Source organism: Catharus ustulatus, chromosome 23 (genome assembly GCF_009819885.2).
Source record: "Catharus ustulatus isolate bCatUst1 chromosome 23, bCatUst1.pri.v2, whole genome shotgun sequence".
Classification (NCBI taxonomy): domain Eukaryota; kingdom Metazoa; phylum Chordata; class Aves; order Passeriformes; family Turdidae; genus Catharus; species Catharus ustulatus.
The window spans coordinates 5453151-5477188 of record NC_046243.1 but is presented as its reverse complement, the minus strand read 5'-3'; the positions used below and the strand labels follow the sequence as shown (position 1 = coordinate 5477188).

The following is a 24038-nucleotide window of genomic DNA, read 5'->3' as shown; positions in this document are numbered from 1 at the left end:
GAAGGAGAACTACGTGGACTTGATTCAGGAAATCTCCATTATTGCATTTCTGAAAATCTCCCCTAAGCAAGTCATCCATTGAAATATGTGCAGAACAATATGTGCAGAACAAAGAGCTGAAAAGGGCAAATCCATCCCAGAAACTCATTAGGAGGATGGCTAATTATCCGACTGTAAGGGCAAGTTCTCTTTCCCTCTCTCCCTTATATTTCCGGCAGAAATGCCCCAGAAGATGAGCAAATAGTACCAGAGATTTATCCTTGAATGAAACCGGGCACTGACCCATGGCCAGTGCACGAATCAGCCAGAATCCAGGACAAATTCCACTCGCTGCATGGGGTCTGGGTTCTGAAGAATGAACTTTCCTCCAGCATTGATCACTTGTCTGCAGCACCTGCGTGGGACCAGGGTGTTGGGATCCAGCACAGGACAAGCGCTCAGGGATTATGTGAGCAAGAGTCGCTGCTCAGGCACAGATCTGACCTGCTTTTCTCTGCAGCAGCATCTGCCATGGACTGGGGGAGGTACAGCCATGTGCTTAGATAAAGTGTCAAAAAATTTAAAAAAATATATTCCCTTCTTGATTCTCAGCTGAGGCGACAACTGCTTGCAGTGGCAAAGTGGGGAGTGAAGATGCGCCCCAGGACTCAAGTGTGGCCTCAGCAGTGCCGAGGAGAGAGGAGCCATCAGCTCCCGGAGCTGCCGGCAGCATTGTGCCCAAGGCAGCCCCGGATGGCAGCGCCCTTGTGCGCTCCGAGGGCGAATTTGTGGGCGCCTTGGGCACGCAGCGCTCGGCTCCCTTGGGCACAAGGCGCTGGCCAAGGGCGCAGCGCCGCTTTGTGTCCGCGGCCCGGCCGTGGGCGGCGCTGCTCCTGGCCGGGGCAGGGCCCGGGGCCCGGGCCGGGTGTGTCGGGGCGGGCAGAGGCGCCGGCGCTGCCCCGGCGAGGCGGGGCCGGGCAGGAGCGGCCCGAGCGCGGCTCCGCTCGGCTCCTGTGCGGCTGCCGCGGAGCCGGGGCCGGGCACGATGGCGGCCGGGCTGGGGCCGGGGCTGCTGGCCTTGGCCTTGGCCTTGTGGCCGGCAGGTGAGAGCCGGGCGGGGAGGGCAGCGAGCGGGGCGGGGGAAGGAGGGACGGGGACAGGGACAGGGATGGGGACAGGGACAGGGATGGGGACAGTGACAGGGGTTTGGGAAGTTGCTGCAGCAGGAGCAGGGACAGAGGAAGGGACAGGGCAGGCTCTGCCCCTGGTTCGGCCGCAATTCCTGCAGCAGGTGCGGCCCAGCCCCGGCAGGGCTCGCAGGGCATGAGCCCGGGTGTTTTCCCCGCAGAAGCGAGGTGCCGGCTGTGGCTGTGTGTGGCCCGGGGGCACCGGGCCGGCAGAGGAACAGCCTCGGGCTCTGGGTGCACTGCGCACGGTGCCCGTGCTCTCCCTCCGCAGGGCTCTGGGCACAGCCGAGGCTGCAGGAGGCCGGCGGAGGGCAGCGAGCGCCCGGGGACTCCATCACCCTCTCCTGCCGGGGATCCGGATTCAACTTCGAAGATTATAATATTTACTGGTACCGTCAGGCACCCGGAGGCACCCTGGATCGGGTGTCCTTTATCAGCTACTACAGTGGCAGTACAAAGAACTACGGGGCAGCAGTGCAGGGTCGAGCCGAGATTTCTCGGGACAATTCTCGGTCCGAGGCTTATTTCTCATTGCGGTCCCTGCAAGTTCAGGACTCTGCCCGGTACTTCTGTGCCATCACACGGGAGCAGGAAATGCAGATGAGCTTTAACACAAACCTTCCGGGCTGTGTCAGAGGTTGTGTTAGTTGTGGGGAAGGTGAGAGCTGCCAGGGGCCGGCAGCTAATGGGTCTCGAGGCTGTTTGCAAGAATTCAGGTGCCACACTGTGCACCACAGGCATTCCTGGCTTTATTGCACACTGCAGGGATTCTGATTTACTTTCAGTTTGATGAACAGTAGAATTGTGAGCAATTACACAATGCCTTGCTCCCATTTTATCCCTAATTGCTTCCTTGCTCATCCTCAAAGCAACATTGCTGAATTCTTTGCGTCTTCTCTACAAAAATCAAAGGGACAACAGGAAATCAGGTGTGGGTTCATTTCTTCACAATTAATCACTGCTCCTCGTCTCTAGTGCTTCTTGTTCCCTTCCTCCCTCAGTCTGCAGTCAAATGGCTGCACCATGGTTCCTTCACAATTGCTGCTGTCCTTCAGAATCAACCCTCTCCAGCCTCAGTTGTCCACAGGCTCCCCTTCCCCAGTGCCATGACCAAAGAGTTTGTGATTATCTCCAAGCACTGAGACTCCAGAAGGTGCCTGAGCAGCCTGTGCCAGTGGTTGGGCACCCTCACACTGATGTTCAAACTGATGTTCAGTGAGAACCTCTTGTGATTTTTTTGTTTGTCCTCACTGATCTTTGTCCTGTCAGTGGGCATCACTGAGAAGAGCCAGGCCATGTCCTCTGATTTCTCTGCACTTGTGACAACCCCAGTACATATGGCAAGCCCAATGTGCTTCTGGTTGTTCATGGTAAAAAGGCCAGCGATGACAGCTTTTTATACTTGGAGAGATGTTCCACTTCAAGAGATGAAACTCAAAGAAAGAAGAGTCCACTAGAGTAAAGAAATAAATTTACAGCCTTCTTGTCCAAGCTTCTAGCCATTTCTAGAAAACATGGTCTTTCTCTCACATGATGATTCCTTAGGAACAGAAAGGTCATAACTCCAAATGTTCCCTTTAATGCTTTCCCTGAGCTTTGTTTCTGAGAACCATGTATTCCAGTGTGGAAATTCCCTTGACTCAATTTGCAACACTGGTGTTCCTGTGTCCGAACCCTTCTTATTCCTCAATCCCAGGCACTCCCACACTAAACAAATCCTCTCTGGCTGTGCACCCAACTGCTTCCTTTCCCACCCTCAAGCCCCTATTCTCAGTGGGCTCCTCTGCCCCCTCCATCTCTTTTTCCGCCCCCCTCTCCTAATGATCCCCAGCACAAGGCAGCATGTCCAAGTATCCACGGAAGGAGGAAGGAGGGTAAGGATGCAGACAGTCTGTGGAGTGGGCAAAGCCCCCAGAAGAGTGGTGTCAGTGAGGACAATGACACTGGCAGGGCTCAGAGCTGTCCCATTCTGTGCTCACAGGGAGAGCCCTGGGTTCCTGCTGAGGAGGAGGAAGAGGCCACAGGGAAGGGAGTGTCCTGGCTCTGCTGAGCAGCCTGGTCCCTGCACAGTCCTGGGCTGCCTTTGCTGATGGGCAGGGGTCTGGGAGGGCTTTGTCAGGAGGAGGCAGCTGGAGAAGTGTCATCACTGGGAGGGAGCAGGGTGCTGGGCCAGAGTGCAGGGAGCACGGTGAGGAGCACTTTGGCTCAGGGGTGCCCTGGCTAAGCCCAGCTGGGATCCTGGGGTGTCCCATGTGGGAGCAGCAGCTGGGCAGAGCCAGGGCCAGGGGGCAGGGGAAGGACAAGCTGAGAGCCTCCCCAGTCAGCTCCAAAGTGCCAGCAGCAGCCTGCAAGACTTGCTGGGAGAAAGGCCAGGGCTGGCCCCTGAGAAACACGTCCCCTTCAGCCCAGCCCAGCATTTCCTGGCCAACAAACAGTCTGTTCTTGCAGCATGCAGAATGAGGGACAGCCAGGAGGGCAGCAAGAGCTTCAAGTTCTGCTCCTGCTGCCCCACCTCTCCCTGTCAGTGTTGTCACAGGCAGAGGGAGGGAGCAGGAGGGCCTGGCCCTGAGAGCAGTGGCAGAGGCGCAGGCAGGGCAGGTGTGGGCAGAGCTGTTGTGCAGGCAGAGAGAAGGTGGAGAGAGGCGAGACAGAGCGGGCCTGGCCATGTGGAGTGCCCTGTGCGTGGGCTTCTTGCCCATTGTAGGTAAGTGCAGGGAAGGGCTGCTGGCCCCAGGAGCTGAGCCCTGTGCTCTGCAGGGCTCTGGGCAGCTGTGCTGAGCGCTTGCAGCCGGAGCTGTTGGCCAGCTCCAGCTGCCCAGCCATGCCTGTGGAGCACGCTGAGAGCAGCCCTGCTCCTCTTCTGCCTGGGAGCTCGTCACCTCCATCCAAGCTGCCTCCTCTGCAGCCTGGGCACACGCAGGGCACCTCCCTGCTGCACTCCCATCTTGGGGCCCAGCGCTTTGCCCTGGCACTGCACACTCTGCTCCTGGGCCACTGCGGCCCCTGTGGCACACAGAGCTGGAGGATGGCAGCACAGGGCACAAGCTCCATGGCCTGTGACAGGCCTTTGTCTGTGCTGGGCTCATCTAGAGCCCTTTCAGGGACAGCAGAGCGGGTTCCTCACCATCCTGTCTTGGCAATGACAAAGGGATTTGTCAACCCATGGTACTTCTATGGGGAAAATCAGAGAAAGCTTCCTGTGTGACAGGGAAAAGGAGGGAAAGAAATGTGGAATGCCCTTCCTCGTAAGCCATGATAATTCCTACCAACTCTACCCACCCTGTTTCAGGTGGCTGCAGGGAGGGGGATTTTGTCCGCCCAGTGGTGCAGTGCCAGTCCAAAGCCTCACCAGCACTGCCCTGAGCTTTGCTGAATCTTGGAGTGACTGTGGCTTGTTCTTGCTCTCTGCAGCAGTCACTGGCCAGGTCGCCTTGGAGCAGCACCCCAGGGAACTGACTGTGAGAGAGGGAGATCCAGGCACCTTCCAGTGCAACATGAAGGGAGGTGATATGGGCAGATACTACATGTACTGGTACCGTCAGCACCCGCAGGGCTCTCTGGAATTGATTAGTAGAGAGGATGATTATTACGGAGAAGGTTTCCAAGATCGCTTTAAGGGAAGAGTGGAGAACTCGAATAACATCTACACACTGCAGATCCTGGCAGCAAAGCAAGGGGATGCAGCAATGTATTACTGTGCAACCAGAATCACCCTGAAGCAGCTTTGTAGCAGAATGGATCAAAAACTGCCAAAAGGGGTAGACAGATATCTGAGCATTTCTTTCTAGCAGCTGCTCCCCAGGACTCTTGTCAGGCAATGGCAGGTGCAGGAAACATCCCTGTGGCTTGGTGGCACTAAAAGTAAGTGCAGGGAGGGCTGGGAGAAGGGCTGGTACCATTGATGGTGCAGGAGGATCTGCTGTGGGAACTGCCCAGGCTGTTGGGGCAAGTGCAGGTTTAGTGCACGTTGCCTGGGCTCCTGTCCAGCACGACCTCATTTTTCCTCTGGCCTTGGCTGCAGAGCCATGGGATGATGGAGATGTGTTGCTGTAGCTGCCAGAGCTCTGTGGTGGATGGAGCCAGGCTGTTTAGCAAAGGGAGATGAGCAGGGATGACATTGCTCTGGGTGGCTGCTACAGAGCACCTGCTGAGGAAGAAGGAGTTGAGAAGCTCTGGTGAGTTGACTTTGGTTGTCCTCCAGGGGCTCAGCAATCTGCTGTCTCAGTGCCCTCCTCTGCTGGACAGGGGTAAATACATGCAATTAAGACTTCTGCATTGAGATAAGGACAGGGAGCTGTCCCAGCAGTGCCACTATCGGCAAACTCATGGACTTGTATTTTAAGTTTTTTTTTAACCAAATCAGTGTAGGATATGAGAAAAAAAGTTCAAATCTACAAACATATAACCTATGCAGTCATTGCACAGGGATGGAGAATGAAGCTGTCAGTTCATAACACATTTTGCCTGCCACTTCTTCCCTCTCTTGTCCTTCTCCCCTTTCTTAGAGGAGACATTTCTCCAGGAATTCTTCAACTTTGGTTCTTTGCATTGACTGCAGTTCTTCACACACTCCTGCAGTGTGGGTCTGTAGTTCACAGTGCAGTCCTTCAGGAATAGACTGCCTCAGTGTGGGTACCTGCAGGTTGTCCCACAAAAGGTACTCGTTTATGGGCTACTTATTCCATGAGACCACAATTCCTCTCAGGAGCTGGCTGCAGATTGAGCTCTGAATGGAATCTCAGACCTGCTCAGGACATCTCCAGTTCCTTCTGTCTGGGAAACCCCATGGGCTGTAGGATCAATATCTGCTCCACCATCCCGTGACATCTCCTGCATCACCCTGACCTTCACCATGGGCAGCAGGGCTATCTCTGCTCTGGCCTCTGCAGCACCTCCCAGCCCTCCTTCCTCAGGGACACTGAGCACGGCTGTGGGAAGTGGGAATCTTGCTTAGCCACATTTACAGCGTTCTACAGCGAGAGAGAGGGTCCCAGTGGGTCAGAAGGTGGAAGTTGTGCATTCTTCATTCAGTTGTGCTTTCAGCACTGACTTTCTTGTGAACTTTCAGGACAAAGTCCTTTGTTATGGAATACAAAACCGCTGACTTACAAGGACATTTCAAGGGTAAATATTGTGTGCTCTATCCTCTCCCCCTGGACTCTGGGAAATAGAACTCCTGAAGGCTGATGTACTGCTGAAACCTCAGGTGAATCAAGCATTTAGGACCTCAGCCCTGTCCCATGTCCTCTATCACCTGGTCCTCATCCCATTCCAGCCTTGGGCCCTCGTTTTCCCAGCCTGGTTTGTCCCTGCAGCCTCCTGGCATGGTGACTGAGTCCTTGCTCACTGGGGAGGAATCCTCTGCAGCTCAGCACTGCTGGGACTGAGGACTACTGTGTGCCCTGCTGGGCTCCCAGGCCTGGGAGGGACATGGGCAGAGGGGAAGAAATGCAGTGAAGGGCCATGAAAACAAGGAAGGGAACAGCTGACATATGAGGAGAGCCTGGGACATCTGGCTACAATGAGTACAGATAAGAAATTGCTGGGGAGGAAATCTGTAACACAAATCCTTTGCAGTCTTTCAGCACTGGCCTTTGGTTTCTGCAAGGGAGAGTGAAAGGGCTTCTACTCATCATTTCACAATAGAATTTCCTCCTGTCTACTCTGCCCAGGATTGCAGCCCCCATCAAGAAGCCGTGGTCAGCAATAGACTTGTCAAGCTCCAGGAAGCAGCCAATAGAGAGCTCAGATGAGAATGCTTGCTTATCCTCATATTTCGAAAGCCGTGAGTTTAACTAAATGATAAAATAGTAACTTCTCTTGGAAATTCTGCTCTAAGTGTCCTCTCATGGCTAGGAACTTACAGTCTCTGCAAAGGAAGATTTCTCCTCTGCCTGAGGCAGATTATCTCCTGTAGGGATGGGAATGCACCTGTGAGTGAGTCCTTACAGGATCAGAGGAAGGGTGGAAAAGAAAAATTCTTCTTTTAAATAGAGAAACTTTAAAAAATGAGGGGGAAAGACTTTTAAATACAGGCTACAGTGATGGGATGAGGAATAACAGTGTTAAATAAAAAGGCAATAAATTCAGACATGATACAAGGAAGAATGTGGGAGGTTTTTAAATAATAGCGATGAAATAGTGTGCCCCAAGAAATTGTATTGCTCCAAACCTTAAAACATTTAAGATCAGATTCAATATGGTATGTGCAACCTATTTCTCTTGGTTTGAAAGACAGGTACCTGACAAGGAAAGTGGGAACATCCATTGGAATGGATTATATGACCATCTTCTCTCCAAATTATTATAACTTTGATATTGAGGAGCTTTCAGACAAAGGTACAGAAAAAGTATTAACAGTTTTTACTAGTATGTATAACAACTTGTTATGGATGGGTAATGGGATGGTTGGCTCACACAAGTAAGGGATGAATAGTTTGTATCTGTTTAGAGAAGTTTTATTGATGTGTAGTTACATTTTTGTGATTTGCTGTATATATGTGCACTGCTCTCCCCATAATCCCCTTTTCGCTGTCCCTTTTATTGTTCCCACCAAATGGCTTTAGCAGTCAGGACATGTGAGGGGGGAGCGTGTACCTGTGTCTCTTGCATGGAACATCTGGGAGGAGGGCAGGGCTGTTACTGAGACAGCCCCTGAACTCCAATCAATCTGCAAGGAAGCAATCTCCAGCAATGAACGGCGAAGACCAGTTGATGGACAAACATTAGGAGTAGCCAAGTTTGGCTGACGCAACCCCACGGGTATAACAAGGCTAGCAGCCATTCTGTAGACAATCACATTGCAGATGGTCATATGGTCCTGGCGCCGAGACTTTTGCCTTATTCAGTCCTTTGTTGTATTGTTTAGGGTGTAATAAACCTTTGAACATTTTAAATTGAGCATTGTTTCTCACAAACTCAAACAAACACCACTGTCAGCAGCATCAAAGCGAAGCAGACACCAGTCCCAGCTGCTCTCGGCTGCAGGCACTTTCCCCTTGGGTGCAGTTCCGGGCACAGCCAGCAGGGGCGCTGCTGGCTCCCGGCCAGGCAGGGTGAGTGCAGTGATTGCCCTGCAGGGGGCGCTGTGGCGCCAGCTCGGCCAAATCTCCCTGTCGGAAATGGCAGCGCAGACAACAGGAGTGATGGAGAGATGGGGAGATGGAGAGATGGAGAGATGGAGAGATGGGGAGATGGAGAGATGGAGAGATGGAGAGATGGGGAGATGGGGAGATGGAGGGATGGAGAGACGGGGAAGGCCCTTCTTTTAAAAACTCTCAGGAGCAGCTGGTCCCCGTGCCCCTCCAGATCATGAAATGTGCTGTTGCAGGAACCTCGCAGCAGCAGCTAGAATGGCAGAGGAGAACATACACCCAGAAAACTCCAGAGCTGCACCAGGAACCATGGGATGTCAGGCAGACAGGGGGTGTCCAGTTAAAGTGTAGCAAAAATCCCTGACACGGTGGCAGAAACCAGCGGGGCTGGGCAGTGGCAGCTGGGCTCCCGCAAACAGCCGGGAGATGCTCCCTGCAGAGGGGATGAGGGCTGAGGGTCCCGGGTTTCCCCTGGGGCACCTGAACTCACTGATGGTGAGTGTCCCTCCCAGTGAGATCAGCTGCAGAGGAGGGACCAGTTCAAGGACCACTCTTACGAGCAAAGGCTCAGCCACAGTCGGAGGAGCAGTGGAGGACAGAACTCCGTGGGGGCAGGGAATCCTCCCTGCAGCAGCAGCCCAGCACCAAGACTGTGACCACCTCTCCTGCAATCTTCAGAGCCAGTGCCACAGAGGAGCTGAGTTCAGCTCCCTGACCTTACCCCAGCCAAAATCTGGTGGTATCTCTGCACTTGCAAAGAGAAATTCCCCAGCTAAGGTAGTAGCCAACTGCACCTTCCTCCCCTCCCAGTCACATCTTCTGCCTCTAAAAGTATCGTTTTGTCATCTCTTAAGTAACAAAAGGGAGAAAAATTCCTGAGAGAAAGAAAAGAAATAGGAAAAACGTTAACCTCCAACACCTGTTAAATTTGGAAATGTCCCTGATTGTTGCAGGAGGACTACAGTGAATGACTTCCAATTTCACTTCCAACTCAAACTCCCTCTCATCATTTCTATGCATTGATCAGTCAGTTTTCTCCTTGGCCCATATCAGCTGCAGAGACTGAATGTGCCTGAGAATCTTTCATGGGATCACAGAAGAGGTGAATTTTGAAGATGCCTCACTAGTACAAAGCTTCAAAGAACGTTTGTGACAGAATTTTTAACACAGCCTGGAGTAAAAGGACAAAAGGATAACAGTCTGATACAAACAGAAGGTAGATGCAAAAAAGTTATAGGGAAGAAGTTGTTCATAAAAAGGTGTTAAATGCTTTTTGTCTTTGTCATGCTGTTTGGAAACATATCAAGACTAAATGTTTTTGTTTTATAACTTTTCTCAAGTTGGTTCACCTTTGCCCCTGGGAAGGGATTTGAAGTTTCTTTTCAGGGCTTTGTTCAACCAGGTGAGGCCTGATGAACTGAACATCTCAACAGAGTGGGAGCAGCACAGAAATACAGCAAAGACACCGCCTATCAATGGCATTAACAACCATTAACGAGCGTCAGCTCCAAAGATCACCCCTGGCATGGTCGGAGACACCTGCTCTGGGAAAGGAGAGATGGAAGAACCAAAGAATAAAGACCTAATTAGCATGAGAAATTAAGAAATTCATATCTAATAGAAAACAAATACTAAGAACTGCATAATATGGGACAAATGAACATTGAACCAACTAATTTGTCTGTGTTTTGACTGTATAAGTAACTGAAAAATCTGGTAAAATTCATGTCATTGAATGATTCTCTCTGCACATCTGGGCAATGTGTGGATGAAATGATTTCTGTTGCACGTCCTGACTAGAACAACATCCTGGCCAGAATACATTAATGCCTTGATTCTTTCTCTAACACTAAAACTATGGTTGCAAGGTTTTTGTCTTTCCTGTATTTTTGGTGACAATGCTAAAGGTTGAACAGAATGAATGCATCACATCAGCACATTCCACAGCTTTTCTGCAGGACTCAAGCAACAAGGAAGAGAAAACAATTCGACACACTCAGGGAAACAACAGATAAACATGCCCCCCTTACCAGTGGGAAATAAATTGGGAATTGCTATAAATACAGTGATTAAAAATGAGAAATGTATCTCTGTCCTTGGAACAACAAACAGGATTAAATCATGCTTTTTGCTTTTTGTGCCTTAGAACTGCACCTGTAAATTAGGAAAATGCAGCTCTCCAGTTCCAGGCTACCATTAATCAAAATGATTAAGATGAAATCAAATTAAAAGTGAACTTCTGGCAACTATCACAATGGCAAACAGTCAATTAAAGCACCATCAGCTGAACCAAAATAAATTCTGAACATTTCTGAAACATGGACAGATTTTTTTTTTTTTTGCACGAAAATAGATTTTGAGGAGAGAAATGCTTAAAGGTCTAGAAAGAGTTATTAAATATAGAATCACTTAACTTAAAAATGTATCAGCTTGAGAGATGCTCCTGTCATGGTCTGCACAACCTGAGCGGGATCGTGATGGTTCGTTCGACCGTGGAGTGCAAAGGACCACAGCAAGAGACTAAGGTTTTGTTCAGCAGCAAGCAGCAAAGCAATTTATTGAAGGTCAACAATTCAGTTTTGGGGTAATGGTGAGAAGGAGAGAGATAAAAAGTTGATGAAGAGAGGGAGAGAGAAAGAGAGAGAGAGAGAAAGACAGAAAGAGAGAGACAGAGAGACAGAAAGACAGAGAGACAGGGTGACAGGGAGACAGGGAGACAGGGAGACAGAGAGACAGAAGGAATAGGGGGAATAGCTACCAAAAGATGGGACGCCTTCGGTTCATCTGGTGATGTCTTCCATCCGTGGGGAGAAAGAAGTCTCAAAAGTCTCTTTGGAGAGCAATAATTTTATAGTCCATTTCAAGGCGAGGGGCCGCTGGCCAAAAGGTGGGGAGATTTATGGACTATTGTGTTCAGAGGACCATGGTTTCAAGAATCAGGTGCAGGAAGTACGGCTGTTCTAGCCCCATACCTGCCTGAGTCCATTGTACCATGACAGTACAGCACACACTACTCTACACAGACCCTTGGCAAGCATCCACCTTAGCCAGACCAGAACTCCTGCCCAGAGTGAGAGGTGGGGTCCAGGGGTCTCAAGGGTCTCAGGGTATCAGTCTCCGATGATGATTGTGAGACAGAATCAGGCAATCTTCAGACCGAACCTTACAGATCCCAAGAAAATCTTTAAAGTATTTAACTCTCTTGCTTTGTGTTAAAAGAGAAACCAGTAATGAGGTCTTTTCTGTGAGACACTTCTAACAAAGATGTTCCTTTCCAAAGTGTCAGGAACATATTTAAGTGAGATTGACACTAACTGCACACTGTGCCAAAAAAGCAAGGATAATAATGTTATTTTTGGTGTGGGAAACCCCTGGAACAATGTTAGATGTTAAGAAGTAGAGCAGTGTAGAGGGACAGAAAAACAAAATGGAGCTCTTCCAAGACATGAAAGAGGAGACATCACCTGGCACTGAAAACACCCCCAGATGTTTTTGTAGAACTGTGTAGCACAGTGGGGACTATGGAGCACAGTGACTGAAAACAACTGAACCACCACACACAAACTGTCTCACTCCCTTCTCTTCAAGGGGGAAACATGTTGGCCCTACCTCGTCTGATTTTCCTCTGACAACTCTGTACTCATGCACCAATTAGATTCCCAGAATTACTCAAATAGCAGGAAAACCTTCCTGGTTTTCCAAGGTCAATTTCTTCACCATTCACCCTGACATCTTGGCTCTTGCAAACAGAACATTTTAGACATTTGATCACCAGCTCCATTTGTACACAAGTGGGCAGAAGCCTTCTGTATTTATATGTCTCCATTTAAGCTCAGCAGAATGTTCTTCTCTTTGTCTCAGAGCACAAAGGAGGCTTTTGGTAAGAACAAGGATCCTTTTAACTTCAGATCCAACAATGGCCAGGAACACATGCATGAGGAACAAGACCTGGAGACCAGAAATGGCACTTCCATGTAGGAATTTCTTCAGCTAAAGACATCAGAACAGGGGCTGAAGAAGCACTTATGGTTGCTTTGCTTTTGCCCTTTATGAGTTTACTCGGGAGCCATTTGTTCATCAATTTGGCTTCGGACACAATGCGTGAATTACTGCCTTGCCTATTTCTTCTTATTCTTAGGATGTTTTCTACCCATACTTCTCTCTTGGAGATAGCTTAAATTCTCAATCGAGTTTTGGTTTAGTTTTTGTTTCTAGTCTGGAATGGTCAGTGCCTCCACAGCTCCAGGAACATCGTAATGGGTGAGGGGTAGTGGGGATCCCATGAGGGTTTGGGGGCTGCTGCTTCTCTCTGGTGGGGATGCTGACCTCAGGAGCCACAGGGCAAGGGCATCTGACTGGAGGCACAGATGCACTGTGTGTTTTGCTGTTTTTCTTTTCTTTTTTTCCTTCAGACTCTGACTGGGGCATGCCACCTTGCTTCTCTGCTTCTCTGTCACTTGGCAGCCCAGCCCTGGTGCATGCTGTGCCAGGAGTCAGGAGTCAGGAGCCAGGAGGTCAGAGTGCCACTGCCTTTGCAGATCCTGGGATCACGCATGACTGGTGAGGTGTCCAAAGGAGTGCTCCCCCACCCAGTCCCAGCAGTTTTCTGCCACTGCTTCAGGGAAATTTGCTACACATTAACTCAATACCCCCATGTAGTCCCAGCGCCATGCTGCTCCTGCCACAGTGACAGAGTTTGTGCTACACCTTCATTACCACCCTGGGTATGCTCACCTCCTGCCATTCCAGCCTGCTGCTCCAAGCTTTCAGCCAGAGCTCATTTCACCATCGGGAGGAGCACTGGGACTGGCTTCTCTTGTGGTTCTGTAAAGGGAGCCCCTTCTCCATCCCTTTCTCCCCAGCCCCCATTAACAGCGTGAAAAGGTGGCCGAGCTGGTGCCACAGCGCCCCCTGCAGGGCAATCATCGCACCCGCCCTGCCCGGCCAGGAGCCAGCAGAGCCCCTGCTGGCTGTGCCCGGAACTGCACCCAAGGGGAAAGTGCCTGCAGCTGAGAGCAGCTGGGACTGGTGTCTGCTTCTGTTTGTTGCTGCTGATGGTGGGGCTGCTGGTTTCCTATAAATATATTTTTTACTAAAGGACCATTATTCCTTTTCCCATATCTTTCCCTGGAAGCCCCTTAATTTCAAAGTTATAATAATTTGAAAGGAAGTGGAACATATTTTACCATTCCAAGGGAGGTTTCCACCTTCCTTGGCAAACACTTGTCTTTCAAACTAGCACAGCCACCACACCCTGTGTAAGGTAGCACAGGCAGCAGGTGGAGCAGCCACAAACTCTCAAATGATTACATTTATTTCCATGACCTTGCTAACCTGGGGGAATCCCTGAGCAACAGCCACATAGACGCAGAGAGAGAAACTGACGTTTGAACAGTTTCCATGCTAGAGGGTCCCTGGATGCAGTTCAGCCTGGGCTATGAAGTGTAATTCCCAGCTCGAAGGTCAATTGAGCAGTTTGCGATCCTATCTGAGTCTTCTGCTTTTAATCGTCTCCTCTCAACACCCCCAGAGCCAGCCTGCAGCATCTTAGACTGCCATCACACTACCACTAAGGCTCTCAAGAAGAGAAGTAGGGGAAATAGACTGCATTGTATGAAATGCTTTGAAATAACACAAATAGTACAGATTGTTTTCCTGCTTTCTATCCAGCTTAACTCCCTCAGAATTTTCAGAGGTCTGATGTGATCCCCAAGTTCTCATTTACAACTCAGCCTTTCTGGTATTACTTGGGATCCTTCCTTGAAGACGTAAGGTATTTCTTCAGGTGGGGGTAAAACCACTGAAGAAGTCATGTGATTGCCTGTATAATCCAAAATTCTGTGTAGTGGAACAGAGACAGTTTTTGCTATGAAACAGATCACTGTGGGGTGGGCTGGGATACCACAATGATGTAAACAGCATAGGGACCTGTACAAAAACAAAAAAAAGGGAAAAAAGGCGAGATATAGTGGGAAAGAAAAGATATGGGTAACTGCAGTTATTAAGAACAGAAATTGAATATTCTTTTTCTATTGCCTTATATCCTGGACATATAAAAGAGCTCATGAAACTTCTGAAGGTGGAAGAAAGGGACAAGTTAAAAATTACATACTCAGCCAAGCTATTTGAAATCATAGAACTATGCAATTAACATTTTTCCTGTTCCAGCATTGGAAGTAAATCTACATCATGGTACCTGCACCCATGGATAATTAGGACTAATATTTGACTTTTCACCTCCTATTTTACAACACTTTTGAACACCATGAGGAAAGAGTGAGTTATTGGAATGAGTCTTAGCAGTGTGGACACAGAAAAGCTTATCTTTGGACCGGGGACAGCTCTCACTGTTGTACCAAGTAAGTGACATTTCTTCATTTCTGAAATTTCATTTAAAATTGGGGTGGAAGCGAACAAAGGAATGTAATGGTTGGGATTCAATGTGAGGATTTTCATCTGCAGTAATCCCGTGAGTGCACTCTCACTCCAGCCAGGTTTTCAAGCCAAATCCTCAGCTTGGATCTGCTCAGAAAGCTTTCCCAGGAACAGCTGGGCTGACTCTGCACAGCACCATTATTCCATGATCCCCAAACACCAGCAGGGCACTACTCAGCATGGGATAACTTCTTCCCAGGTTGGGCAGCACTCTGGCTCCAATCTGCTGTCAAGTGTCCAATTCTCCAGTGGACTTGCACTGACTGACTTGGGGCAGGGCTGCAGAGCTCAGAGAAGAGCTCACAGTGCTGAGGAGTTTGGAGACACATCTGTAACTGCCTGCTTTGAGCAGTTCTGGTTTGACAGCAGCACCTCACTGACAGTGTCCCCAGGTGAGTAATTGCACTGCCCTGGGGACAGAGGAGGAAGGAGGTTTAATAGGCTTGGGCTTAAATTATTCCAAGTGCCTCATATCCAAGAGCTCCTGGCATGAAGGACAATTGGCTGCCAAGGTGTGTGAGCTCTGAAAAGAGCAATGTGTGGAGTAGGGATTAGAAGAAGCCTTAGTAGTTCCTGTCTTTGTAAGGAGTTCCATGATGTACAATAAAGGTTGATGTCACTTCGAGGTTTTCAACAGGAATGTGAATGTTGGGGTGGCAGAGGGGTTTTTGATGTTGATCTGTGTTGTCCTAAAGATTCATGTGCATTCCACAGGAATTTTTAATTTGCATTCAGAGGTCATCTTTGAAGTATTGCAAGAATGTCCCATGTTATTTTAGGCCCATTACTTTTTAGAATAGAGGTCTCCTGCTGTAACTTTATAAGACTAAGGTGAAGGAGAAGTACAATTTCTGTCCAAAAATATTTTCAGGACATAAAACACAAATCCCTTCCAGAAGCAACCAGTGGTAGGAATTCACGGCTGCATTGTCACAAAATGCAAACTAGTGAAGCTCGGGTGAGGCTTCTGGGCTCACAGAAAACAAATCTGCTCTCTGAATTGCAATTGCACTGTGTACATTATTTCTTGCTGAAGATCTTGCCCAGGGAGCTATTGCAGAGAAGCAGCTTGTTTGTATTCTGGCTGTTTGGAAAGCCTGCAGAGGAGACCACATGCAAAGCCTTTCAAGGTCTTCTCAGAGAACACAGAATGCACAGCACTGACAGGCTCTGGCCAGCCATGGCACAACACCTGGGAAGGAAATGTTTGGTTTCTGTTGGGTGTCAGGTTGCTGTAGGTGTGCACAAGTGTGTAGTTGTGCCTGTTTGGTCAGCAGAGCTGACCCATGAAGTTGTGGCAGAGCACGATTTGGCTTTCACCTCAGTTCCTCAGCAGTGCCATAGGGCTGATGGGGAAAGGGTGTAAAATCAGAGCCCCTTGATCAAACTTCCATCAGTACCCCGGGATGAACAAAATGTCAGACCTGAGGGATCTCTTGACCCACCTGCAAGGCAGACACCATGCAAAATGAAAAGCCTAAAGCACCTCTCTTGACCCAAGAGACCCCTCAGGGTGCTCCTGTCCAAGCAGACCCGTAAATCTTTGTGGATGTGTCTGACAGCCTCTCATAAGCTGAGCCCTTTCTGGCAAGGAATGCTGCTGGAGGATCCCTGTCAGTTCCATGTTTTCAATCTAATTCAAATTATTAATATGATCTAACTACTGGTATTAGTTTTTGAGATCATCCTTGATTTTCCATATATGTCCTGATCTAGAGTCTAAGATGTTTGGTTTAAAAAAAAAATATCTTGGTACCACAATGATTTGTTGGCTCCTAAATCCATTTCACAGCTACTGTTTTCTTGTAAGACAGCTGGCTGTGAGCCAAAGCACTCATTTTCCATTGCTGGCACCTCTGTTGGCAAGGAACAATGACATCAAAGACAGTTAATTAGAATGTTACAAATTAGTCACAGCTGGAGTACATGTGAATTTTCACTCATTCAACACTTGGGAAAACCTAAAATAAACTCAATTATGTTCACATCAAGCTTTTCTTTACAGACATTCCAAAAACTTCCATCCCTCAAGTTATTGTGATGAAATCAAAGAAACTGGAAGAAGGTGGTAGGCCTGGGAAAGCAGCTTGTTTGGCAAGGAATATTCACACAAAGAGCATCAGCCTGGAGATGCCCTCTGAGGAGCTCGTCTATGAACAGAGCACATCCCTTTGGACATCAGAGGGGTACAATGCAATTAAAGTGGTCACTGTGACAAGAGACACAGAGGTGACCTGCACGGCCAAATTCGACAACAGCATGATGACAACAACACAGCCAGGTACAGTTTGGTGGCACAGCTGTCACTGATTTCTGGAGACAGTGGCCTGTGGGGCTTTGTGTTCTCCTTCTGGACAGCATTGCCCTGGGCAGCCAGCAGAAATGAGAAAGACATTTGGGATTTCAGCAGGGAGAGCTGAAAGATGTTTCAAAGCATCTGAAAGAAATGGATCCAACCATTTAATTACTTGGAGAGATCTTTCTGGGTAAGAGGAGGGTAGACACAATCTATTTGTTGAAAATCTGAATTTCCTTAGGACAAAATATTTCATGGTGAGGCAGCAGACCTGGTGCAGCACAAGCTGGAACAGCATTTCTAAATTCTGCAAAAAGTTAAAGACTGGGTGTTCTGTGAGGGTTTCTTAACTAAGTAAAGTGCTAGAATTCATGGGATTGTTTTACAGTCAAATCGTAAAACGAAAAAAATGTAGGAATTCTTCTGTTTCCTGCGAATTCGTGGAGTAATTGTCACCTCAAATTAATGGTGGATTTAATGATCAGATGATCAGATGATCACCCCCACTTTCCTCAAGTTAGTACAGGAAATGTCACATGAACATTTCTTTAATCCTGTATCAAACATGGATATAGTTTAAGATGCCTTTTCTTTATCATGCTGCAGAAGAGGAGGCTGAAGGACCAGTGGCAGGGAACAGTGAGAGGGTTTGCAACAGCACAGAGCCCTCAGCACAAGGTGAGTTCCCCACACAGGTGTGAAGTTCCATTGCAGTTTGGGGGATAAGGGCAGGGAAATGGATTTTCTCCAGGGCACAGCAGGCAGAACACAGCACATTCAGCAGGCATAAGCTGCTGTTCCAAGGTTGTTCCTGCAGTTGCACACCAGCCCCAGGAAGCCAAAAGCAACAGAGACAGAGCCTGGGCTCCCCTGTTGTTGCCATGTTCTCTAGCTCTGCTCCTCTGCTGCTCTTCCTCTCCCTGAGACTGTCCCCTGGGCATTGTCCCCCTTTGTGCCAAAGTCACACCATCAAAACCTAGACCCTGATCTCTGTGCTCTTTTCTGGTCCCTGAGCAGATGCTGAAGGGCAGAGAGTGAACATGCTGTCCATGGCTGTGTTGGGTTTGAGAGTCCTGCTGGCAAAGAGCATCGCCTTCAACACCCTCATGAGTATCAAGTTGTTTCTGTTCTGAGCTGAGGGAGCTCTCAGCTATCAAACACTGCTTCCCAGGCCCAATTTCATTCCATGTCGTTTCAACCCCCCTTTGCTCTTCAGTCCTGGGGAATGAAGGCAAGAGGAACCCGAAGAAGAGCAGGAAAGAACGTGAAGCAGCAGCACAAGGGGCTGGAACAAGCAGGGCCAGAGCAGCTGACAGAGAGCAGCCAGGACACAAGGCAGCACCTTCCCCTGAAGCCATTGAACACTGCTCACTGCTGCCTGGCCAGCTCATTTCCACTGAACAGCTTGAAGGGCTTTTGCTCTTTGCTCTCCACTGAGAACTGAGGGGAGTGCATTTATCCTCATCCTCCTGCTAAGTCATCTCCCCACTCTTGTGCCATTTGCACACAAGTGTCCAAGCTGCTTCAATAGCTTTGCAAACTCCAATGCTCACCCTAGAGCCTTTTAAAAGCACCTTTCCCAGGCCTGTTGTGTTCCTGCCTGTGCAGCTGCAGTAGTGCTGCTGAGGGAATTCAAGCCAGTAGTTGCCATTTGGAGCTTTGGGTTTTAGATGGATTTCATAAATGTGTGTTGCAGGTGAGAAAAAATGTTTAGGATCTGAAGTGATGTCATTCAACCAGATAAAGTTCATTTCTTTATTAAGCCTGTATTTCTTCTGCCAAATATAACTCGTGCATTTTAGACTCCGGTAGTAGTAATGACAATAAAGTTCTACTAGGCCAAAATGCTGTGGGTTTTCTGTGCTTTTTCTTCCATACTTGGGACAGAGATTGCTGAAATCCATCTCTCCTAAAGCCCACTGGGATCACAAACACAGCTTTGATAATGGTGATTTCCTGTTGTCTGAATGTGTCTTTTACAGACTCTCTGCAGGGAAGTGTCTCTCTGGCACATTCAGGAGCTGCAGTGAGGAAAGACCTTGTGAAGGCATGAGGGAGGAAAATGCTCAGAGCAGCAGAGAAGAAACCCTGCTGTTGTTTGGCACTCAGGGATAGGAGCAAGGGGCCACCAGGAAGGAATTTGGGGTGCTTTGATGGAGTGATAGTTTCCATGGCAACTTGGTTCTTACCCACCAGAGCCCAGCTCACACCTTGCCCAGCTCATCCCCCTCTCACAAGCTACAGGCAGGATGCTGTGGTCACCATTTGTGACTCAGTTACAGCAGGCACGATTAACCCTGCCCTGCTTTGGAGAAAACAATTAACCACATCCTGCAGGGGAAATGAGGCTTTTCTCCCCCTGCCTGAGATCCTGCTGCCTTCAAGAGAGCCTCTGCACAGCACACAGCAAGATGTGCTGCATTCAGCTTGCTCAGGGCACAGCCTCAGGCCCTGCACACACCCAGACAAGACCCTCAGCCCTTGCAGCAGCTGTGTGACATTTGCAGGGCAAATCCACATCCAGTGAAATGCTCATTTAGTGCATCCTACCACCAGAACATAATTTAGGTGGAACAATTCACCAGGATTTTTATCCTGATTTTCCAATGACACCCAGAACCATTTTCTCAAGCACTCCACATCTTTTCCCAGTCTCTCAGGCAGATTTATATTTTGAGAATGGTCCCTTAGACAAAAACAGTGGAATCAGATGCACAGGTGGAGGGGGGAAATGTCAATGATTAAGTGCTGTTATAATCCCATAGACATAAAGTCTTGATGAAGTCTGCCACCAGGATTGAATCCTCCACACCTTTTCTGAGAAGGAGTTTAGAAAGCATGGGGGTCCTTTCTGTACCTCATCACTCAATGGAAGGGATTTCCTTTTACAGCTCCACCCTTTCTTGCCCCCAACCTCCACATCAATCTATCCAAATTACAGTAATTTCACGATTACAAGCTGCACCATTTTGACTAAAATTTTGCTCCCACAAGGGAAATGCAGCTAACACTCAGGAGCGGCTAATATGTGAATAAATTTCTCACCTTTACAACTCCAGAAGTGCAAACCAAGGTGCCGAGTCGAGCAACCTGCCAGTAAAACCCAGGACTGCGTGATTGTTACAAATTGGTTACTCTGTTGCACGGCGGGTGGAGCCGGTTCGGTGCTGACAGCGCGGGGTGTGGGGAAGGCAGGGGACTCCCTCCTTCAGGCAGCCCAGCCCGGGGCAGGCAGGGGGCTTCCTCCTGCTGGCCCAGCGGCTCGGGGGCAGGCAGGCGGCTCCCGTCCCCTCCTGCCGCCGCCGTCGTGGGTGCCAGCGGGCTCCATCCCCGCCTCCCACCACCGCCGCAGGTGCTGGTAGGCTCCGTGCCCCCCTGCCACCACGGCGCAGCGCCGGGCCGGGGCGAGCGAGCCCACAGGCAGCAGCGGCCGGCCCTGAGTGGCCCCACCAAGCGGCAACGCCGAGCTGCTCCACCTGGCCCAGCCCCGAGCCCTCACGGCCCGAGCCGAGCCAGTAAACCTCGCCATCCCGCGATTCTGTTACTGTTTGGCAACTTTGTTGCACGCTGGACAAAGAACGAAATGTTTGCCAACACCCGGCAATGCGGCTTATAGTCAGTGCAGTTTGAAATCGTGAAATTACTGTAATTCTAATCTGATGTTCCTGTCCCTGTCTCATCCATGGATCAGACCCGCAGAGTGAGTGATGCTGTGGGACTGTGCCACGCTTTGGTACATTTGTGCTAAAGCTGCTTTTGCTGACACCTCTGACAGTGAGTGTTTCACTGACCTAAAGCCCTCATTCCAGGGCAGGCTCCCACACTGCCGCCACTAAGCTGTGGCTTTGCACTTGGCATTTGCCATGCACAACATGCAGTTTGAGAAAACAGGAGAACAGAATTGTTTCCAGTGCAACAGTAAGATTGTGTTGGTGTGCTTAATTCCATAGAAGAGGAGAGAATCTGCAGCTCTCCCAGCTGATACCAGCAGAGTAGAATTTTGTAGAGATACTGTGCTCCACATTTAAACACCCCCTGTTAAAAGAAACACATTTGCATCTGGAATTATCCCAACATCTGAAAAAACAAAATTGTTCTGTAAGGGATCCAATGATACCAAAATAACGGAAGATGATCACAGGCAGAACTCTTTGGTACAATGCATTTTTACAATACTATATTTATTCTCCTTCAGATTCATTTGTGTCCATGTTTGGTTGTGCTCAGACAGCCTTTGAAAATCTCCAGAGGCTGAACCACTGTCCCTGGAGATATTCAAAAACCACCTGGACATGGTCCTTGGCAAACAGCTCCAGACATTCCTGCTGGAGCAGGGGAGACCAAATCACCTCCAGAGGTCCCTTCCAGCCTCAATCCTTCTGCATTTCTGTGACACCTTTCTCATACTGAGGGAAATGAGAAGAAGTTTAACATTTCTTTATCCACCTTCAGTCAGGGGTTTAGTTCACCTCTGCCCAGGGGGGAAGGAACTGAAGTTTCTTTTCCAAGGACTGTTTCAGCACTGCAAACCTGAGCTTAACATCTCAGCAGACTGGGAGAAGCACAGAAGATACACAAAAGATAACAACCAAGAATGAACATCAGCTCCAAACATCACCCCTGGCATGGTCAGAGACAGTGGGTCTGGGAAAGGAGAGATGAGAGAACCAAGAATGGGAACTGAAATAATATGGAAGATGAAGGGATCAATAGGAAACCAAATACTGCAAATTGTGTAACCTGGGACCAGTGAACACTGAACCAATGAATTTCCCTGGATTTTGACTGTTTAAGCATGAGAAAAACCCAGTGAAAACCTTGTGTGATGGAAGGATTTTCTTTGCACAACACAGGCAATGTGTTGAAAGATTTCTGTTGCACATCCCGGCAAAAAGAAAGGAATGCCTTCACTCTCTGGTACTGAAAATTGCTGTTGGAGACTTTCTTTTTTTTCCTCACAGTTTCACTGACAAGGCTACCCACAATGTGAACTTCAATAAGACTTTGAAAGTAATTTGTGGAAAATTTTCACCAATAGCACATTTATTTTTCCTCCCCTTGGTGAGTCTCCCACATACAGTGTGGTATCTGACATCTGCCCTGCTGAGCATGTCAAAACGGTGAGAGCTCTCTCCTGTGGCAGAAAACATCAAAAGCATCCTGTAAGAATAAACCCCTCTCCAAGGGTTACATGGGAAAGCATTGTGAAGAACTGCATAAGAATGGGCAAAATTAAATAGCTTTTTGTACCACTGAATCCTTCTCCTGTCTTATGCAGCATTGAAAAATATACTAAACATATTCCTACATCTGCTGGGTATAATCTGACCTGTCTGATTTGTGCCCTGAAATACTAAAAGGATCCTGCTAAAATTAGATCTATTGATGTATTCTGAATTTCTTTCTCTGATCTCTCCTGCTACCTTCTGGCCAACGTGTTCATTGTTCTCACAACCTTTTCGATTTCATGAAATCCAGGAAATAGCTCAAACAGGATAAAAACCACAAAAAACATAACAACCGAACAAACCACCCAAACGCCACAAGAAGTGTTGTGACTGCACATGCTACAAATTAAACTTCTTTGCTCTTCATTTGCATTCTGGCCTTGCCTGCAGGTGCAGTTGGAAACTCTTGCTAAGTGATCCAGAAGATCTAGAAAGTCAGGGATCAAGAAGCTGAAAGAGCTGAAAAACTCCAGTGAGATTCAGAGAAGCTTCATTTGAAATTTCAAACTAAAGTAAGGTCAGAGGTGGAAATTATTGGTAACAGAAGAAATGGAGTAGAATATGGGAGGCACTTTCAGCACTGCTTTCAGAATTCCTTAGGAATCTCAACCTCAAATATTGCAGCAGTTTTACACTTGGGATTCCTGCCTGTGTTATGTCGAGATCAGGCTAAATATCTCAGTAAGTCCCCGTTCCTGACTTGGGATCTGAATGGTGCTTTCTGTCACATTGTGCCTTGGATTCACAGGTGAGAAACTGTGGTTCTGCTGAATTCTGTGAGAAGCACTTCTCCAAATGTCAGGAAACACTCCCTGCAGGTGAGGAGAATGTTGGCAATGAAAAGTGGGATGTAGAAGATGACAGGATGAAAGCCAAGGAACACGCAAGGGAGCAGCACAATGTGCAGGTTAATTCAGCTACAGACTTGGTTTGATCTGGATCTTATTCAGGATGCAGTGAGCGATGTGTGCCCTGAGTGGGTGCAGGAAGGAGAACTACGTGGCCTTGATTCAGGAAATCTCCATTATTGCATTTCTGAAAACCTCCCAAAAGCAAGTCATCCACTGAAATATGTGCAGAACAAATCAGGAGAGGCAACAAAGAGCTGAAAACGGCAAATTCATCACAGAAATTCATTAGGAGGATGGTTAATTATCTGACTGTAAGGCCAAGTTCTCTTTCCCTCTCTCCCTTACATTTCAGGCAGAAATGGCCCATAAAATGAGAAAATAGGAGCCTCGATTTATCCTTGAATGAAACCAGGTACTGACCCATGGCCAGTGCTGGAATCAACCAGAATCCGGGACAAATTCCTCCCCTTGCATGGGGCCTGGGTTGTGAAGAATGAACTTTCCTCTAACACTGATCACTTGTCTGCAGCACCTGCGTGGGACCAGGGTGTTGGGATCCAGCACAGGACAAGCACTCAGGGATTATGTGAGCAAGAGTCGCTGCTCAGGCACAGATCTGACCTGCTTTTCTCTGTAGCAGCATCTGCCATGGACTAGGGGAGGGCACAGCCATGTGTTAGATAAAGTGTCAAATAATTACAATAATAAATTCTCGTCTTGATTCTCTGCTCAGGTGACAAGTGATTGAGGCGGCAAACTGGGGAGTGAAGATGTGCCCCAGGACTCAAGTGTGGCCTCAGCAGTGCCGAGGAGAGAGGAGCCATCAGCTCCCGGAGCTGCCGGCAGCATTTTGCCCAAGGCAGCCCCGGATGGCAGCGCCCTTGTGCGCTCCGAGGGCGAATTTGTGGGCGCCTTGGGCACGCAGCGCTCGGCTCCCTTGGGCACAAGGCGCTGGCCAAGGGCGCAGC

At 48.7% G+C, this 24038-nt stretch overlaps 1 protein-coding gene across 1 annotated transcript in view; it reads left to right on the top strand.

Annotated features, from left to right (window-relative positions):
- Positions 1 to 1024: 1024 nt before the first annotated feature.
- Positions 1025 to 24038, top strand: part of LOC117006513 (Ig heavy chain Mem5-like) — a 24530-nt gene continuing 1516 nt past the window's right edge. The window contains exons 1-4 of the mRNA XM_033079033.2: positions 1025 to 1082; positions 1438 to 1762; positions 14564 to 14619; positions 16701 to 16976. Of these exons, the coding sequence (XP_032934924.1) occupies positions 1025 to 1082; positions 1438 to 1762; positions 14564 to 14619; positions 16701 to 16976 (715 nt within the window). The remainder of the gene's footprint in view (positions 1083 to 1437; positions 1763 to 14563; positions 14620 to 16700; positions 16977 to 24038) is intronic.